The 16,277-nt window shown below is 52.0% G+C and overlaps 1 protein-coding gene across 3 annotated transcripts in view; it reads right to left on the bottom strand.

The window, feature by feature from the left end:
• Positions 1-12,317: 12,317 nt before the first annotated feature.
• Prdm15 (PR/SET domain 15) overlaps positions 12,318-16,277 on the bottom strand; it is a 39,896-nt gene continuing 35,936 nt past the window's right edge. For all 3 annotated transcript variants that reach the window (XM_063224565.1, XM_063224566.1, XM_063224567.1), the window contains one exon: positions 12,318-15,688. In XM_063224565.1, coding sequence (XP_063080635.1) covers positions 15,212-15,688 — 477 coding nt within the window. In that variant the 3' untranslated portion in view covers positions 12,318-15,211. The remainder of the gene's footprint in view (positions 15,689-16,277) is intronic.

Genomic DNA, 16,277 nt, shown 5'->3' with positions numbered 1-16,277 from the left:
GGGCCACATGGGGCCCTCAGACCTCACAGGACACTACTGTGTTCTGAGGGTCCCGAGAGCCCAAGCCAGGAGGTCCTTGCCATGGTAACAGGGGGCAGGGATGAGATGATGGTGAGGAAGAAGGCCACACCCAGGTGTGGCTCTCAACCTGGAATCCCAGCCCCCTAGAACCAGGGCCCAACCCCGTTTCTGTAATTTATAATTCCCTGGGCAATGGGGGCAGGACCCAGACCCAGACAGAGGTGCTCTGAAGTTCGGTCACTGAACCCCCTGTCCAGATGCGACGCCCACAGGGAGGCCAAGCCTGGGGGTGCCCTCAGCCCCCTTTTCCCCTTTTCTTTTTCTTTGAGACAGGATGTCATTTTGTAGCCCAAGCTGGTCTCAGGCTTGTGGCGATCTTCCTGTCTCAGCCTCCCGGGTGCTAGGATGACAGGTGTACACCACAGCACCTGACTGGCTTTGAGTTTTGAGTCTGTTTGGCCTTTGAGGACGATGCCTGGAGACCTGTGCAGCCTGCACCCCTTTCCCTGTGCCCCCTGAATTCTGCCCGCCCAACCCTCAATGCCTGGAGAATTTCCAGTGCCAGGAGTGAGAGCCATCACCATCACGCAGGGTGCCTTTCAGAGGAGTGTGGATGCAGGCATGGGGGGAGCAGCCAGCCTCAGCCCTCTCTTCTGCTAAAACGTCCTGTGCTCTGCAAGAAGAAGCAACTGGACATCACCTGGGCCTCGGACGGGCAGTGGCGAGTCTTCGGTGCTTGTGGAGGTGCAGGCAGAGGGGAGGAGTGGGGGCCAATGACCTTAGAGTGACTGCCTGTCAGCTGCCCCCCCCCCCGCCAACCTGTCCCATCCACCATCGCCCCTCATCCACCGACCGGCCAGCTGTCTGTCCATCTGTCCATCTGCCCACTCCTGCACCCACCGACCCAGCCCCGCAAGCCGAGGTCACCGCCACCCTCCATAGCTGTCATTCAGGATCAAGCCACCCAGCCTGGCGTGTCCTCTGTCTCCTGTTACCTAGCTACGCCTGCCGTCATGTCCTGTCTCCTCTGTCCACCACCTGCCACCTCCCTGCGGGTATTTACTGACTGCCATTGTTGCCACCTTGCCTCTCTGCTCCCCCAGCCCCGTCTCTGCCCCTCTGTCTCCATCCTGTCTGCTCCTGGCTCACATGCACCCAAGCGCCTTGGGTGAGGCCATGGCCGGCTACAGAGGGCCCCAGGAGGCACCCGGGGTGCCTGGACCTGTAGTCTGACTTTGGACCTGCACTAATATTTTCCAGACCTTTAAAGAGCCATCTCCAAATGCCCCAGTGCTGTAACCCCAAGCACTCGAAAGGCTGAGGCAGAAGGCTCGCCATGAGTTCCAGGCCAGCCCATACTACAAAAAGAGACCCTGTCTCAACAAACAAACAAACGGTTCACATGAAGAAACACCAATGGATCAACATTTGGAAGTCGGAAAGCCCAATGGGAATGGTGTCCGGTGACTTCTGTTTTCTCCCTCAATGCTGGTGGGACCCAGGGCCTCAGGCGTGCTCTCCCACTGCAACTGAGCATCACAGCCCCGTTCAGGGTTTTTAAATTGTTTTATTTTGAAACAAGGTCTTGCTGAGTTTCCTAGGCTGTCCTTGAACTTGCCATCCTCCTGCTTCAGCCTCCAGAGAGGCTGGACACAGAGACACAGAGACAGAGAGAGAAAAAAAAGGCGGGAAGGGAAGGGAGGGGAGGGGAAAGGAGGGGAGCAATAAGACTCCCAGGAGAATGCCAAGGCCCCTGTGTGCTACTCTGAGTGCTCATGGTATTTTGTTTTCTAAAAATAAAGGTGAACTATTCACTTTTTTCAGGGACAGTTTTCAGTGTTGGTTTTGATAAAAATTAGATTTGGTTCTTTTTTTTTCTTTGTTTTGTTTTGTTTTCCTAGAGACAGGACCTCTTTATGTAGCCCAGGCTGGCCTCAAACTCACAGTGATCCTCCTGCCTCAGCCTCCCGAGTGCTGGGATTGCAGGCGTGAGCCACCACGCCCGGCCACACGGCTTCATTTTTCCATGTCCCTTTCCCTCCTCTCTGTGCCCCCGGTCCCCTCCCATTTGGGAAAGATCCACCTCTCTGTTTCCTGTTGCCTACTTTTATTTTGCTCTTTCATTTATGTGTACTTTGGGATTCTCATCTACGGCAAGGCACACACTATTTAAACCCATGCGTCTCATTTATTTAACCCAACATTACGGTCTCAAGGTGCCTCCGTTTTCCTACAAAGGACTCAGGTTTGTCCTTCGCGGCAGAGTAGCGCTCCGCAGTGCGCAAACACCATGCTCTGTTTAACCCTTCACCTGCTGATGGTGAGCTGCGCTGCTGTAAACTTGGGTGCGCACAAGTTGCTGCAGTGTGAGGTCCTTAACTCGGGGAGATACCTAGAAGCGAAGTAGCTGGAAGGAGCGGCATTTCAAGGGTCCCTCTCTGGGACTCTCCACGCTGACTTCCACGCCCTGGTCCGCATCCCGGCAGAGAGGCAGGGTCCTCGCCCCGAGCCTGGCAGCCGGTTACCGTCTGACTTCCGGATGACGCCGCTCTTTTGGGTCTTAGCGCTGTCTGGTTGCGTCTCTCTGCTGGCCGGATGTGGAGCCTTTATTCCTGGGTTTCTTGTGCTTCTTCTAAGAAGTATCTGCTCCTTTGTGGAATCGGGTCTCTTAGGTCCTGGTCTCGCTTTTCTGAGTTCTACATATCCCCCAATGTCAGTCCATCCTCTGTTCAAGGAGTGGCTGGCGGAATTATTTTAAACCATTCTGGGGCTGTGGAACCCAAGAGAAATAACAGCAAATGACCAGGAGAGGCCCGTGTCTGAAGTGCTTGCCGAGGAAGAAGAAAATGCTTCGCACTGAAGAGTGAGTCAGCGGTCTCTGAAGCTGCTTCAGTTCGTTCCCCACTCACACAGGTGACACAACCGTGGGGGAACACAAACTGAGTTAATATCACAGACAAAAGCCTGTCCTGAACACGAGGTGGAACCCTCATACTCACACTGGACGTGGTGTGAGCATGCGTGTGTGTGTGTGTATGTGTGTGTGTGTGTGTGTGTGATTTCCTAGAAGGAAATACTCTCTTACTTCCTCCTCCCTTGCCCAAGACAGCTATGGTTGAGACAGGCCCTCCCTATAGCTCAGGCTGGCCTTGAACTCATTCTGTAGCCCAGGCTGGCCTAGAACTTGTGTTGACCCTCTTGCCTCAGCCTCCTGAGTGCTGGGTGTCAGGTGCGTGCCACCTAGGGCTTCACATTTTGGAATCAGAGGGGGCTCAGCCGCAGACTTCATCAGGCCCTGCAGAGCCAGCATGCACACCTGACCCTGTGGGATACACACGTGTGCCTCCTACGTGAGCAGGAAAACCAGGACATCGCGGCCCATTCTGGTCCGGCAGTGCTGTCAAGACCCGTGGGCTCCTAATCTGAGGGGAAGAGGTGGACCTCGCCCTCAGTGCTGCGGCCTGTAACAGGTCAGAAGGCTCGGAGCCTCTTTAGAATGCAGAAATGTCAGGTGCTGAGCCCAGGTGGTTATGATAAGGTCGCTTCTCTCTCTGTTTGATGGGTTAGGGCTTCTGTGACCACAGAAGAGTGCTGTGCCCCCACCATCTGGTTTAAAAGCAAAGAGGTCGGGAGTCTTCCTTGTTACAATCCTCCTGTGCTGGGGAAAGTCTTTTTCTTATTTCCTCAAAGCATGGTGTTAGACTTCACGTTTTCTTTCTAGAGTGCTCACCAGCTCATTTTAACCACCTTCTCATATTAGTCAGGTGCAAACAGAAAACCACCTTTCAAACAGCCCATTACAGACAGTTGGGTGGTTTCACGACAGTCTCTAGAGTAGGCATGGCGGCACACTCATGAGGCTGAGGCAGGAGGATCACCAGGAGTTTGAGGTTCTAGTGAGCCCACGGCCAGACTGAACTGTGAAGCATCATTCTGTCTCAAAAAACTCACCCCTCAAAAACCACAAATAAGAGATTTCAACGACTGTACCCTGGGCACCTTTCACAGAAGTAATGACCTCAGAGAGACACAGCACAGAGGCTCCTAGTGGCTTTTGCTCAACACAGCCAGGATTGAAATACCTCGAAATGCTGTCCGGGATGAGCAGTCCAACGATCAGGGGGGCACAGCCTTGCCTGGACCCACAGAGAGCCCTTTGGGTCGCAGCTGTGGTGGCAGCCATCGGAGCCACCGCGGAGAGGAGTAGCATGGTTTGTCTTTGGTTTTTGTGTGTCCTTTCTTTTTGTTTGCTTTGTTGTTTTGAGGCAGGGTCTCCCTAGGCAGCCCTGGCTGGCCTCAGACACTTGGCAATCACTCTGCCCCAGCCCATTATATGACAGGTATGTGCCACCATGCCGGCTTCATAAGATTTTTGAGACTCACTGTGAATGGTAAGCAATTGTTTGGGCTCAACCCATAGCCAATTTCCTTTGGGAAATACAGCCGAGGCCAAAGCAAGCCTGGGTACTGGGGCGGGCAGATGCAGGCATAAAATCTGACCTCACAACCTGCCCGCAGCCATCAGGGACCTGCTCTGCCACCCATGCTGGCCAGCAGTGACGTCCACTCCACAGGGGAGGAGGCGTGACCAGCTCTGTGGGTGGAGGAGGGTCCCATGGCAATCCTCACAGGGGCAGTGGCAGCTGTGAGGGGTGTGAAATCCAGAGCAGAGACTTTTATTTCATCTTGTTTTTGTTGTTTGACGAGGGGGGGTCTCACTATTGTTGTACTCTAAGAAAATAGCTTTGTTATATGTGTATTATAGCAAACCTGCAACGTAGCTTACTAAATGTGTTTTTTTATCCTTTTTCCCTAACTGATATGTTAAGTGACCTAACTGATATGTTGAGCAACACTCTCCTCTGTAAAGAATTGCAAGAATCCCACCTAATTGATATGTTAACCACTGTTGCCCTCTACAAACTACAAAAGTTGTGCTAAAACAAGCTAACAAGGGTTGTTAATCACTGTTAGGCGCCTCTATTCTCCACTAAAGAGCTAAAGAAAACTAGAATGGCCCATTAATTTATACTTGTTTAAAGTAACCTGCTTGTGTGCAGAGAGATTTGTGTATGAGTTTAACCCTTTACCCTGACCTTGACACATAACCGCCGTTTTCTGTTCTGTATGGCGCCTTATTGCCTCCCTCTCCCCTCACCTATCTATCTAAGCCATAAAGAATTTGGGTTTCTGGTGACCTCTTCCTGACCCGGTGATGATCTGTCATAAAATGAGCCTGCCCCAATTTTAAGAACTGTTTAGCTTCAAAGAAATTACCGGGAAATACTATGGCCCAAACCCCAATCGGTGCTTTCCTTTTGTTCTATATGCATCAAATGAGTTAGATATCAGATCTTTGTAAAACTTAAGTTTCATCCTCTTGTAACTCTTGACCCCTTCACACCCACTAGCGAAAACGAGCTGTCCCGGGATAATTAACTGTCCACTTTCTTCCCCAAATATTGCTGCAGATGTGCCACTCCGAGATAATGTCAGTCTGTAGGAGGGGAGTAATTTGAGAAACACCAGGAACTCCCGAGATTGTCAGAGCTAAGTGGACAGCAATACAGTTTCCAGACTCGGGTCAACAAGTTTGATGGCTCTGCAGGTTTCTTTGTTTTTCCCCCCACCCTTTTCCTCCAGCCTCTTTTTAAAGTCCTCCCTTCAGTCTCTGGGACACAGTCTCCAAATTGGCTCCCAGGGACTGGTCGCCAGGCTTGGAAATAAAGCCTTTGCCACCTAAATTTTCGGTCTCTTGCCTCCTTGGATTTTATACCGGGGCATGAGTTATAACAACTATGATGTCAAGGTGGGCCTTAAATTCAAAGTCCTCCTGTCTCAGCTTCCCCAGTAGCTAACATGACAGGAAAGTACCATGTCTGGCCAAGAATTTCAGCCAGGCATGGTGGCACATGCCTGTATCTCAGCTCGAAGGAGACTGAGGCAGGAGGATCACTGCAAGTTCAAGCCCAGCTTGGGCTACACAGCAAGATCCTGTCTCAAAACAAACAACTTAGAGTTTCAGTGCTTCCCACAGTGAGAACGTGTAGTCTGCCCACATTTCTGCATGCACCTCCGATGTCCACTGCTCCCCGTCTTTGCATGGGTGCAGAGTTCCACTTGGTGTCTGCTCCTCTCCATCCAGAGGCCCTTGGGAAGGTGCCTGGGCTGCAGGTTTCCCAGACTTTGTGCATCTGGAATTCTTTATCGGGCTTCTCTGAGAGATAGTTTGGCTGGCTACAGAATTTACACGACAGCTATTTTGCTTCCTTTGCTGCCTTTCAGTGTTTATTTTTCGTGGCCTTGTGAGGTCCCCCTTCTTGTTTGAGAAGGGTCCTTCTCCCTACGTCCTGTACCTATCTTTCCTTTTTTTTTTTTTTTTTTTTTTTGGTCTTTTTCCTTTTTATCGGTACCAGGGATCGAACTCACGACTGCCTGCTTGCAAGGCAGGCGCTTATGCCGCTGAGCTAAATCCCAGCCCCCGTACCTATCTTTCATTTTACTCCTTTTTCAGACTTCGGGCGTCTCTTATAAAGGAGGCTAAGTGGATTTTAGCCCTGGTGTTGACTTATTTCTCTCAACATGGTTTCCAGGGCCACCCATCTCCCCACAGATGACTCTGGTTTGTCCCTCTTTATGGCAAGTAGCTCCACGGTGTGTAAATGCCACACTTTGCTTATCATCTGATCTGCCAGGGACCAGGGCTGAGTTATGAGCTGTGCTCTGTAAACACGGGCATGCGTGGATTGTGGATCCCTGTGATGTGAGGTTTGTAATTCCTTCCAGACGGTACCTTGAGGGGGAACAGCTGGGCCCGGTGGAATCTCTGGCTTTAGCTTTTTGAAGAATTTCCCTGTGCTCTCACAGTGGCTTACATTCCCAGGAACAGTGCAGAAGGCGCCCTCCCTCAGCCCCGCCCCCCAGCCTTGGTCTTATCTGACTTCTTAATGGTAACCATTCTTTCTGAAGCCAGATGGAATCTCAGCGTTATTTTAATTTGCATTTCTCTGAAGGTCAGAGATGTTGGGCGTTTTTTTAGTGTATTTACTGGTCATCTGTACTCCTGTAAATGTCTGTTCATTTCAAGGGTCCATTTTCCAGATTGGGTCTTTTGTTTTGGGAGGGTTAAATTTTGAGCTCTTTTTGTAAGCTAGATGTCAGTCCTCTGTCAGAGGAGCAGCAGGTGATGTTGGCCCTGTTCTGCAGTCTGTCCCTCTCCTGGCCGTTTCAGGCTTTTGGATTTGACGCTGTCTCTTGTGCTAGCAGAGTCCTGTTTGGAAGCTTCCCTGCTCACAGCGGGTGCTGCCCGCTGTGTCTGCGCTGTGTTTTCCACAATGCGAAGCTGACCGCCGGCATCTCTGCTCCTCTGGACATAACTGCCTTCCTCCAGGATGACTTTGGGTTATCTTATTATCTCAGCTTCAGACAACTTGATTATTTACGCCTGAACGGAGTTTTCTTTGTGATTCTGGCGCTTGGGGCTCACTGAACTTTTTGACCATGAAAGGTATAGTATTTTTTTTCCCCAAATATGGGAAGACCGTGCTCATTGCTCCTCTGTGTGTCCCCCTTCTCTCTCTCTCTCTCTCTCTCTCTCTCTCTCACTCCTTCAGGGGGCCCCCGGCTTGTCGATGCTGGATTACTGTCAACCTCACCCCAGATTTCCTGGTTTATGTTTCACTTTTGAAATTTTTTATTAGTTTGGCTTTTTGAGATGAGGTCTCACTAGGCTCACCAGGCTGGCCTTGAACTCATGGCAATCCTCCTGCCTCAGCCTCCAGAGTGTGGGGAACACAGGGTGCAGCACCACACCTGGCTGTGGTCCACTTTGGTTAGTTTTTATGGCTCTGAGTTCACCGATCTTTTCTTCTGTGTCGTCTGATCTGCTGCTAATATGATCCAGGGTATTTCTCATCTTGTCATAGAAGTTTTCACTTCTGGGAGTTCAATTAGTTTTGTCTTTTAAAAAATATACCTGGGGGCTGGGGATTTAGCTCAGCGGCATAAGTGCCTGCCTTGCAAGCAGGCAGTCGTGAGTTCAATCCCCGGTACCGATAAAAAGGAAAAAGACAAAAAAAAATTATATATATATATATATATATATATATATATGGCTGGGGATTTAGCTCAGCGGTATAAGCACCTGTCTTGCAAGCAGGTGGTCGTGAGTTCGATCCCCGGTACCAATAAAAAAAGAAAACCAAAAATAAATAAATAAATATATATATATATACCTGCGATCTCATCCTAATCAAAAGCTTTTGCACAGCAAGAGAAACCACCAACAGAGTAAAGAGATACCCACCATGTGGTAGGAAAATGCTTTCCAGCTGTTCCTCAGACAGAGGATTACTATTGAGAACGTATAAAGAACTCAGAAAGCTCAGTCCTCCCAGATTTAAAGACCCAGTCCAAAAATGGGCAGCTGAATACAATTTTCAGATGAAATACAAATGGCAAATAAATACATGAAAAAATGTTCAGTATAACTGGTCATCCAAGAGATGAAAATTAAAACAACACTGAGATTCTACCTCACCCCAGAAAGAATGGCTAACATTAAGAAATCAACCAATAACAAATGCAGGTGGGATTGTGGGAAAGAGGCGCCTTCTCCACTGTTGGTGGGAGTGCAGACTAGGGCAACTGGAAATCAGTGAGGAGATTCCTCAAAAAACTAGGATAAAGGCCCCACTCAACCCAGCTATTCTCCTGCTGGGTATCTTCCCAGAAAAATTAAAATCATCATTCCACCGTGATATATGTGTACCCATGATTGTATCAGCACAGTTTGTAACAGCCAGACCTTGGAGACAATCTAAATGCCCATAGACCAGGAATGGATAAAAAAGATATGGTATTTTTATACAATGGAGTACTACCAAGCTGTAAAGAAGAATAAACTGGAGACTTTTATAGGTAAATGGATGCAACTTGAAGCCAAACTCGTTAGTGAAATAAGACTCACACATGTAAACATCGTATTGTCTGTGTGAGAAGCTGAAAGAAATAACACATGTACGTGAGTGTATGTATATAAAAGTAGTTCACATAGTCATACTACTGCTTTCTCTGAGTTCACTGCAGAGAAAGACATGTGCTGGTGTTGTTCAGACAGCTGACTGCAGAGGTCCTGTGTGCTGGGTGAGTGATTTGGGGACGACAGTGCACAATGCATATATTATTGTTGCCCCTGGTTGATGTGCTTTGAAATCTTGTTTTAGGTCTTCTTCCTCTTCCTCCTCCTCCTCTCTTTTTCTTCTTCTTTTTCTCCTTGAAATAAAATGAATTTTTAAAAATTAGATAAAAATATAAATAAATAAAAAATGCTGGCCATGTCTATTGTTGTTTGGCTCTTCCTGTGGACATGGGTACAGGAAAGAGGGAACCCCTGCCTCGGTATCCGGTCCACCAGCCCGTCTCTCCCGAGTTGGCTCTGGGTGGGTGGTTTACTCCACTCCGAGGGTCAAGCTGTCTCCATTCTTCTCTGAGATTTTGATTGGCTGCCGGCCTGTGTTTCCGCGGGGGGGGGGGGAGGGCTGGACATTTCTGTATTCCTGTGAGAAGTCTGGAGCTTCACTCTGGGACTCAGCTAAGCATCTTGCATGCAGGCTTATCTTTCCAAATTTTTTTTTTTTTTTCAAAAATTGTATTCTTGTGAACTGGGCCCAGCAGCACATTACTATAGTTTCAGCTCTTTGGAGGCTGAGGCAGGATTACAAATTTAAGTTCTGCTGGACAACTTCATGAGATCCTGTCTCAAAATAAATGGGCTGGAGATGTAGCTCAGTGCAAAGACTCTGGTTTCAAGCCCCAGTACCAATAAGTGTAAAATAAGAAAAAGCTGCATCCTTGTGTGTTATATCACAGAGTTTCCATGTCTGCTGGTTGTATTCATTCTTCCTTTTTAGTGGCACCTAAGAGCAGCCTCCTGTCACAGTGAGTCAGCACAGGTACATGCAGCGCGGGCGGTGATGAGAGCAGGGTCCTTGGCCCCATCCCGCTCTCTTCGTGTCCGGAGCCTTGGACTTAACTCACACTCAGGACCCCGGCTCACAGGCAAGCGCCCGCGCCGCTGAGCCACACCCCCGGCTTCAGGCAGCCCCCGCTTCCTCCCTAAGGTGCAGCCCTGCGCAGATCACCCTGCTCCGGGTCTCGCTGGCTGCGGGAATAGGGGGCTTTCCTCCCACGCATGCGTGATCAGGGTACCCGGGGGATTCCACCACGCCTCCTGCTGGCCGCTGGCCGCCTCTGCAGGCCCTCTCTCCTTGATCCGCCTATGTAGTCTGCAGGGCTCACTCTGCCCTGTAGTGGGGTATGTATGGGCGGGGGGCTGCTTCCCTTGAGGCTTCCGGATCCTCCAGCCCACTGTCTTTCATGAGGTCAAGCCTGAAGACGTTGGCTCCACCCAGCCGAGGTCTCAGGCAGAAGGGCTTGCACCAAGAGCTCGCGTCTTAGTAACCACCCCGCTCTCACCGAGCACAGCGCCACACCAGGGCTGTGGGCCTAGGCAGCCTCCCGGCACCTGGTCCCTGCTCACCTGCGTGGCTGGCGCTTGCTGTGCTGGGCGGGATCTCCCCCCCCCCCCCCCCCGGGCTGCACAGCGGGAGGCACAGGGCAGCGGAGAGGCTCCTGCCCTGACCCCAGGTCCCAACCCCTAGCCCCGCAAGCCTGCGTGTGAGAGCAAATCCAAGGCTCCAGACACAGAGTGGGGACGGTGCCAGTGACCCTGCTCACATCCAGTGCTGACTCACTGTGACACGAGGGTGCTTTTAGGTGCCACTAAAGATGTGTGAGACACACAGGACAGGCAGCCTTACAGGACTGCCCTCCGAGTGAGGGAGGGACAGAAGGAGGAACGAGTGCTAGATGCCATGCCAGGGTCTACGGCTTGAGCTCTTGAGCCGGGCACTTTTGCTGCGGAGAGACAGGCGGGGGCACAGCTCTGCAGACCCGGTGGGCGGACCTCTGGCCCAACTAGGCTCAGGGAAGTGGTGCTTTGGGCAGAAAGAAGTGGAAGGCAGGATGGTGCTGCTTGCTTTCAGGGAACTTGGGGTCCAGGGGTATCATAGACCCAGTCGGGGACAACGTAAGGCTTGAGTGAGGGTGGCCCAGCTCGCCCAGTCCAAGCTGCACGGTGACACCAGTGAGCAGGTTCCTGGCCAGCTTCCACATTCGGGGTCAACTCTGAGACACAACTTGCTTCCTGCGTTCTCACTGCTTCCTGCTGGGGTGGAGGGGGTCACCAGGACACATCTATGCTCCCCAAACCAGCACCCGGCAGTGTGGACCCTGAAGATGGGATGGCCAGGTGTCTCCTGACTTGAACGGGACCCCTCCACTCCCAAGAAATCGAAGCCAGGTTGATCAAGCAGTGACCATTCTTGACCTTGACCCACAAGGCCCTCTCAGCCCTCCTCTCTGTGCCCTTGATCCATCTGAGCTGCAGAGAAGGTCACAGACTTGTTGGGTCACCCTCTGCATGGTCCCTGGGAGAGCTGTACACCTCAGTATCTCCGGCAGAGTTGTGGCTGACCCAGACCTTTCCTGGGCATGGGATTGGGGGGCTGCAGGGACACGAAGTAGTCACGGGTACCAGGGCTGAGGGACAGATACAGCGAATCTTTAAACTTAAAGACACTGCAGGAGCAGACTCACGGCCAGAGTGACAGGCTCGGTGTGCTCAGGGCTGCGACGACGCGGGAGGGTGATGTGTCTTTTACTGTAATACAAATTTAAATGTAAACATTTACTGTTTTTGCCATCACCCCTTGGTCCAAATGCCTGTGGCAATTTCTGTCAAAAACAGGAGCTGCCAGGGATTATAGCTCAGGGGCGCCAGGCACAGACAGCACCTGCCTGGCAGGTGCAAGGCTCTGAGTTTGATTCTCGGTACCAAAAAAGCAACCCACCAGAAAACAAGAAGAATGAAAACATGAGTCTGTCTTTACCCACCTTATTCACCCCATCTGGCACCGTGCGACTCCTGGTTGCTCCCCAAAGTCCATATGACTAACACTGGAAACACTGGAATCCACTCAGGACTTCGAGGCAGCCAGGACAGTGCAGGAAAGTGAGGGGCTGGATTTTGAGGGCATTTTGGCAGTGTGTCTTAATAGTAAGATTTTAAAACTGAAGTCTTTAGGACCAGGGATTTAGCTCCGTGGCATAAGCACCTGCCTTACAAGTACATGGTGGTGAGTTCGATCCCCGGTACCGATTAAAAAAAACAAAAACTGAAATCTTCACCAAGCGGGCCAACATCTCAAGCGGTAGGTTTAACACAGACCAGCAGGTGAAAACACAGGTCACAGCACCTTTTATTACTGTCATACAAACCGATGTGACAGGGAGTACAGCTTGGACACCGTTCAGGATCCCACAGGAAATCAGACACTGCCTGTAGCCGGAAGCTAGGCACCTTGGCCTCTGGGCACGGACTGGGGAGACAAGAAGGTACACGGGACCTGCCTCCCCGGCGGAGTCCCAGGGAGAGTGCCTGGCATGCGGCATTTCCCTGAGACAACACTTCGCCTGCCAGAGCCCGCCAGGGGCCGGGAGCGCCCGCCTGCAGCTGTCCCTGCATGTGACCATGGCTCCACCAGTCCCTGGGCTGCAGGGGAATCTCGCAATTTATCAGTGTATGATAACCAAGGTGGCGTCACAACACGCCCGGGCCACGTGGCGGGATCTAATTCCTTCTTTAGGAACCAGTCCTTTCACCTTGGATCAATCCTGGGATCCAGGTTGGCGGGGAAGAGTGGCCCGGCCACCCTCTGCCCAGGCACCTCTTTCCTTAGGACAGTGACGCACAGAACTGTGTACTGCTGGTGACCATGGGCCGAGTCGTACCTCTTCTCTGCTGTCCAGTTTCTTACCTGCAAACCATAGCACCTGCTGCAAGATGACCCTGCCCGCCTCAGAGGGAACCCGAGTAAGACCACGTGTCCACAGGGACCGTGGGGAACTCAGCTTCCCAGAGTGCCAGGCCTTTGTGTGTGTGTGTTAAGTGCATGTGCAGCACTCTGGCCACACATCCTAAATTAGGTTCTTTGAAAACGTCAGACATGGCCTTGCTCTAGGGACAAAAATGACTTCTTTAAAAAAATAAAACTGCACCCCAAAGGCCTTTGCTGCAGAGGAAAGAGGAAAAAAGATAAACGCTGGCCAGGTTTCAGCCCGAGCCCAAGGCCTGTCTGGCTTCTTCTCCGGGTAATTTGCCCTGGAGCTTCTGCAGATGCTAAGAGAAAAAACCTTCGCTGATTCTAAAAAACTACCTCACAGCCTGGGATCGCCTGCTGATTCCACTGTGCCTGGACTACTTCTGTCTGGAAAATGGAGACGATGTTTTAGAAAAGAAATCACCCCTAACCCAAGCTCATTTATGAAGCTAGGGTGTAGAAAGCAGCTGGTTATTTACATAAATAACATAAAATAATTATAAATTAAGAAGCCTAATGGTCGCCCGCTGTGAGTCCACAGTGGCGGATCGAAATGTGCAGATGCAGAACAGGGGGTCCCCGGCGTGGTTTCCGAAGTTCCGGACCCCACAAGGGCGCGAAGAACCTAGACTCTGGACAACACACACTACACACAAGTCCCAGCCCCGCTGCTGTGTGGAACGAAGTTAAACTCAGAGAAAGTTGTGTTTCATGCGTGCCATCCCAACCCCCTTCTCGCAGCACCATCACCTGGCTCACGCTGAGCTGCTCATCTTGAGACAAGGTCTCACTGTGCAGCTCAGACTGCCCTCAAACACACGGCAATCCTCCCGTCTCAGCCTCCTGAGTGCTGGGATCACAGGTGTGCGCCACCATGCCTAGCTCTGCTGCTCATTCTCTGCCTCTTCTCCCAGATGGCGCCACGTAACAGAAGACTGAGGACAAGAAGTAACCAAGGACAAATACAGCAAGGTTTTCCCTTATGTTTTCGATAGTGTTAAAGATGGACCAGAGCGATCCAATCACACCTCCTCCTGCCTCGGTGTCCAGTGCTGCTGGCTACAGTCACACAACACGCATGCGCGGTAGCCTGTGTCCCCACGGTGCCCGCCCCTCAAGAGGCATTCAATGCTTCCAGACCTGCAGAACACTGGGTTCTGCTATGTCCAGAACAACTCCACTTCTCCCCTGGCAAAAGCCAAACTCTTGACCCCATAAGAAAACTGCTCTTCATGTAGGCACCCTTTGGAACTGTGGTTCACCCTTGGAACTGGGGCTCGTGTGGAAAGAAAACGCGGACTTCCCCCTGCCCTTCGGTCTGGGCTTGCAGCGGGGCTCCAGCCACAGTATATGCCCTTGGGGAGCAGAGACCCTGAGACAGCTGCAGAGCCAGAGAGGGTGGGGGCTGGCCCTCAACCACGGCCAGCCGGCAGCCGTGCTGACCCGCCAAGGCCCTGACCTACAGTGCAAACAACTCGATCCCATTCAGATAAACCAAAAGATGGGTGGGCCACAGCTGGGGCTTGAAGACCTGTTGAAATATAGTTAAAAAAGAAAAGGAAAAAGCTGCTAAAAATCAGCTGATGAATACCCCAAGAGGCCCCTTCTGCCCCAGCCGCGTCCCCAAGGTGGCCCTGCGGACCCTGGCCCAGGCTGACCCTCCAGGCCCTGTCACAGCACATCTCACCATGGCCCTGGCCTACATGTGCTCGATAAACCAGATCCAATTCATATTCTGGAGAGGAGGCAGATGTCCCTTTAGTTTCTGTCCACTCATAGAGAAACTCCCACACAAGAACCACTCACTGTGGTGCTGTCCCAGTGGACGCTGTCTAGATTTTTGTTTTTTGGTACCAGGGATCAAACTCACAACCTCACACTTGCCAGGCAGGCACTTATACCGCTGGGCTAAATCCCTGGCCCTGCTGTCTGGGTTTAAACGATAACAACTTTACAGAGAACAGACAACAGGACGCTGTGTCCTCCTGTCCTGGGCACCCCACTTCTTCTCTACCCTGTCCAGTCCCCAACCTCGGCATCAGGACACAGTCCCAGGGCCGGCTGTGGCCCATCCCATGGCGCCTCCCTGGTAAGGCAAACCGAGGATTGAGTTTCAGGCTCCTGCCCACTGTGGGCCACCACCCCAGCACCAGTGAGCCAGGCGCAAGATGGCTCTGCAAAGCTAGTGGACTTTCCCTATGACGCAATGAGCCGGGGCCCTCCCGGATGTTCAGGCTCGGAGCTGCAGCTCAGTAGCTGTACATCTGCGGCTGCTCCGCCGGCGCCTGGGGTGGCGCAGCCTGCTGTGGGGGTGCAGGGGGCTGCGGTGGGGGCAGCACATCTGTCTGGGGCACAGCCCGCCAGGTGAGTGGGTGTTGCTCACTGAGCTGGTTCCCTAGGGGCGTGATGGAGTTGACCAGCGTGGTCAGGTTGATGAAATGGGCCACAGACTGCGGGTTCGAGGCCTCGGGCTGGGGGTGGATCTGGACCTCGCTGGGCCGGTTGTGCAGCATGGCAGAGCCACTGACGGTGTCAAAGGTCACGGTCAGGATGGAGTTGTCCAGCTGGAGCTGGCGCTCGGGGGCAGTAAGGTGCCCAACGGCCACTGGCTGCAGGTTGGTAAACTGAGTCCCAGCTGAAGTGGTGATGGGTGTCACGGTGATGTTGGTCAGGCCGACAGAGCTGGATGGGGTGGTCACGTTGGGATCCCCCAGGGTCACCACCACCTGAAAGAGACACAGTGAGACTTGAATTGGTCCTGCTAACGGGGCTGCATTGTGTGTGGCAGGTTGGGTACTGTGCACCTGGCAAAGCCCAAGAAGCCAGCATCCGTGGGGGAAGAGGAAGCCAAGTCACCTCTGTCCTGAAGCAAGGAGTCCTGGGGAAAGGGCTAACAAGCTAGAGGAGAGAATCCCAGACGCAGTGGGAAGCACAGAGAATCAATGAGTCTCACCAGCTAGAAAGACAAAAAAGCCACCTGGGAAGATGACAGGAGGTAGGTCCTTTGCTCTGAGCTCTGGGCTGGTGGGAAAAAAGGCACTAACTGCATGGCTCATAGCCTCTCCTCACCCCTAGTAAAAACAGAAGCAGTGGCCTGCTTGTGCAGAGCGAGGGGAGGACAAGTGAACACAGATTTCTGCAGCAGCATCAGCACATCTGCAAGTAGGAGGGCGGTGCCCAGCACTCCACAGTCTGATGGGAAACTCCGGCCTGGAAACCGGAAGTGACTGAGACTCAGCATGAAGCAGGACTCTGCTATATGAAAACTGGAACATGAGTGCCGATTGCCACCATGCAGAGCACGTGCATCCACTA

This window comes from Cavia porcellus, unplaced genomic scaffold (assembly GCF_034190915.1).
Source record: "Cavia porcellus strain 051 isolate PalLab524CR breed Dunkin Hartley unplaced genomic scaffold, mCavPor4.1 scaffold_15, whole genome shotgun sequence".
Lineage (NCBI taxonomy): Eukaryota > Metazoa > Chordata > Mammalia > Rodentia > Caviidae > Cavia > Cavia porcellus.
The sequence above is the reverse complement of the archived record's forward strand: the minus strand, read 5'-3'. Positions and strand labels throughout refer to the sequence as shown.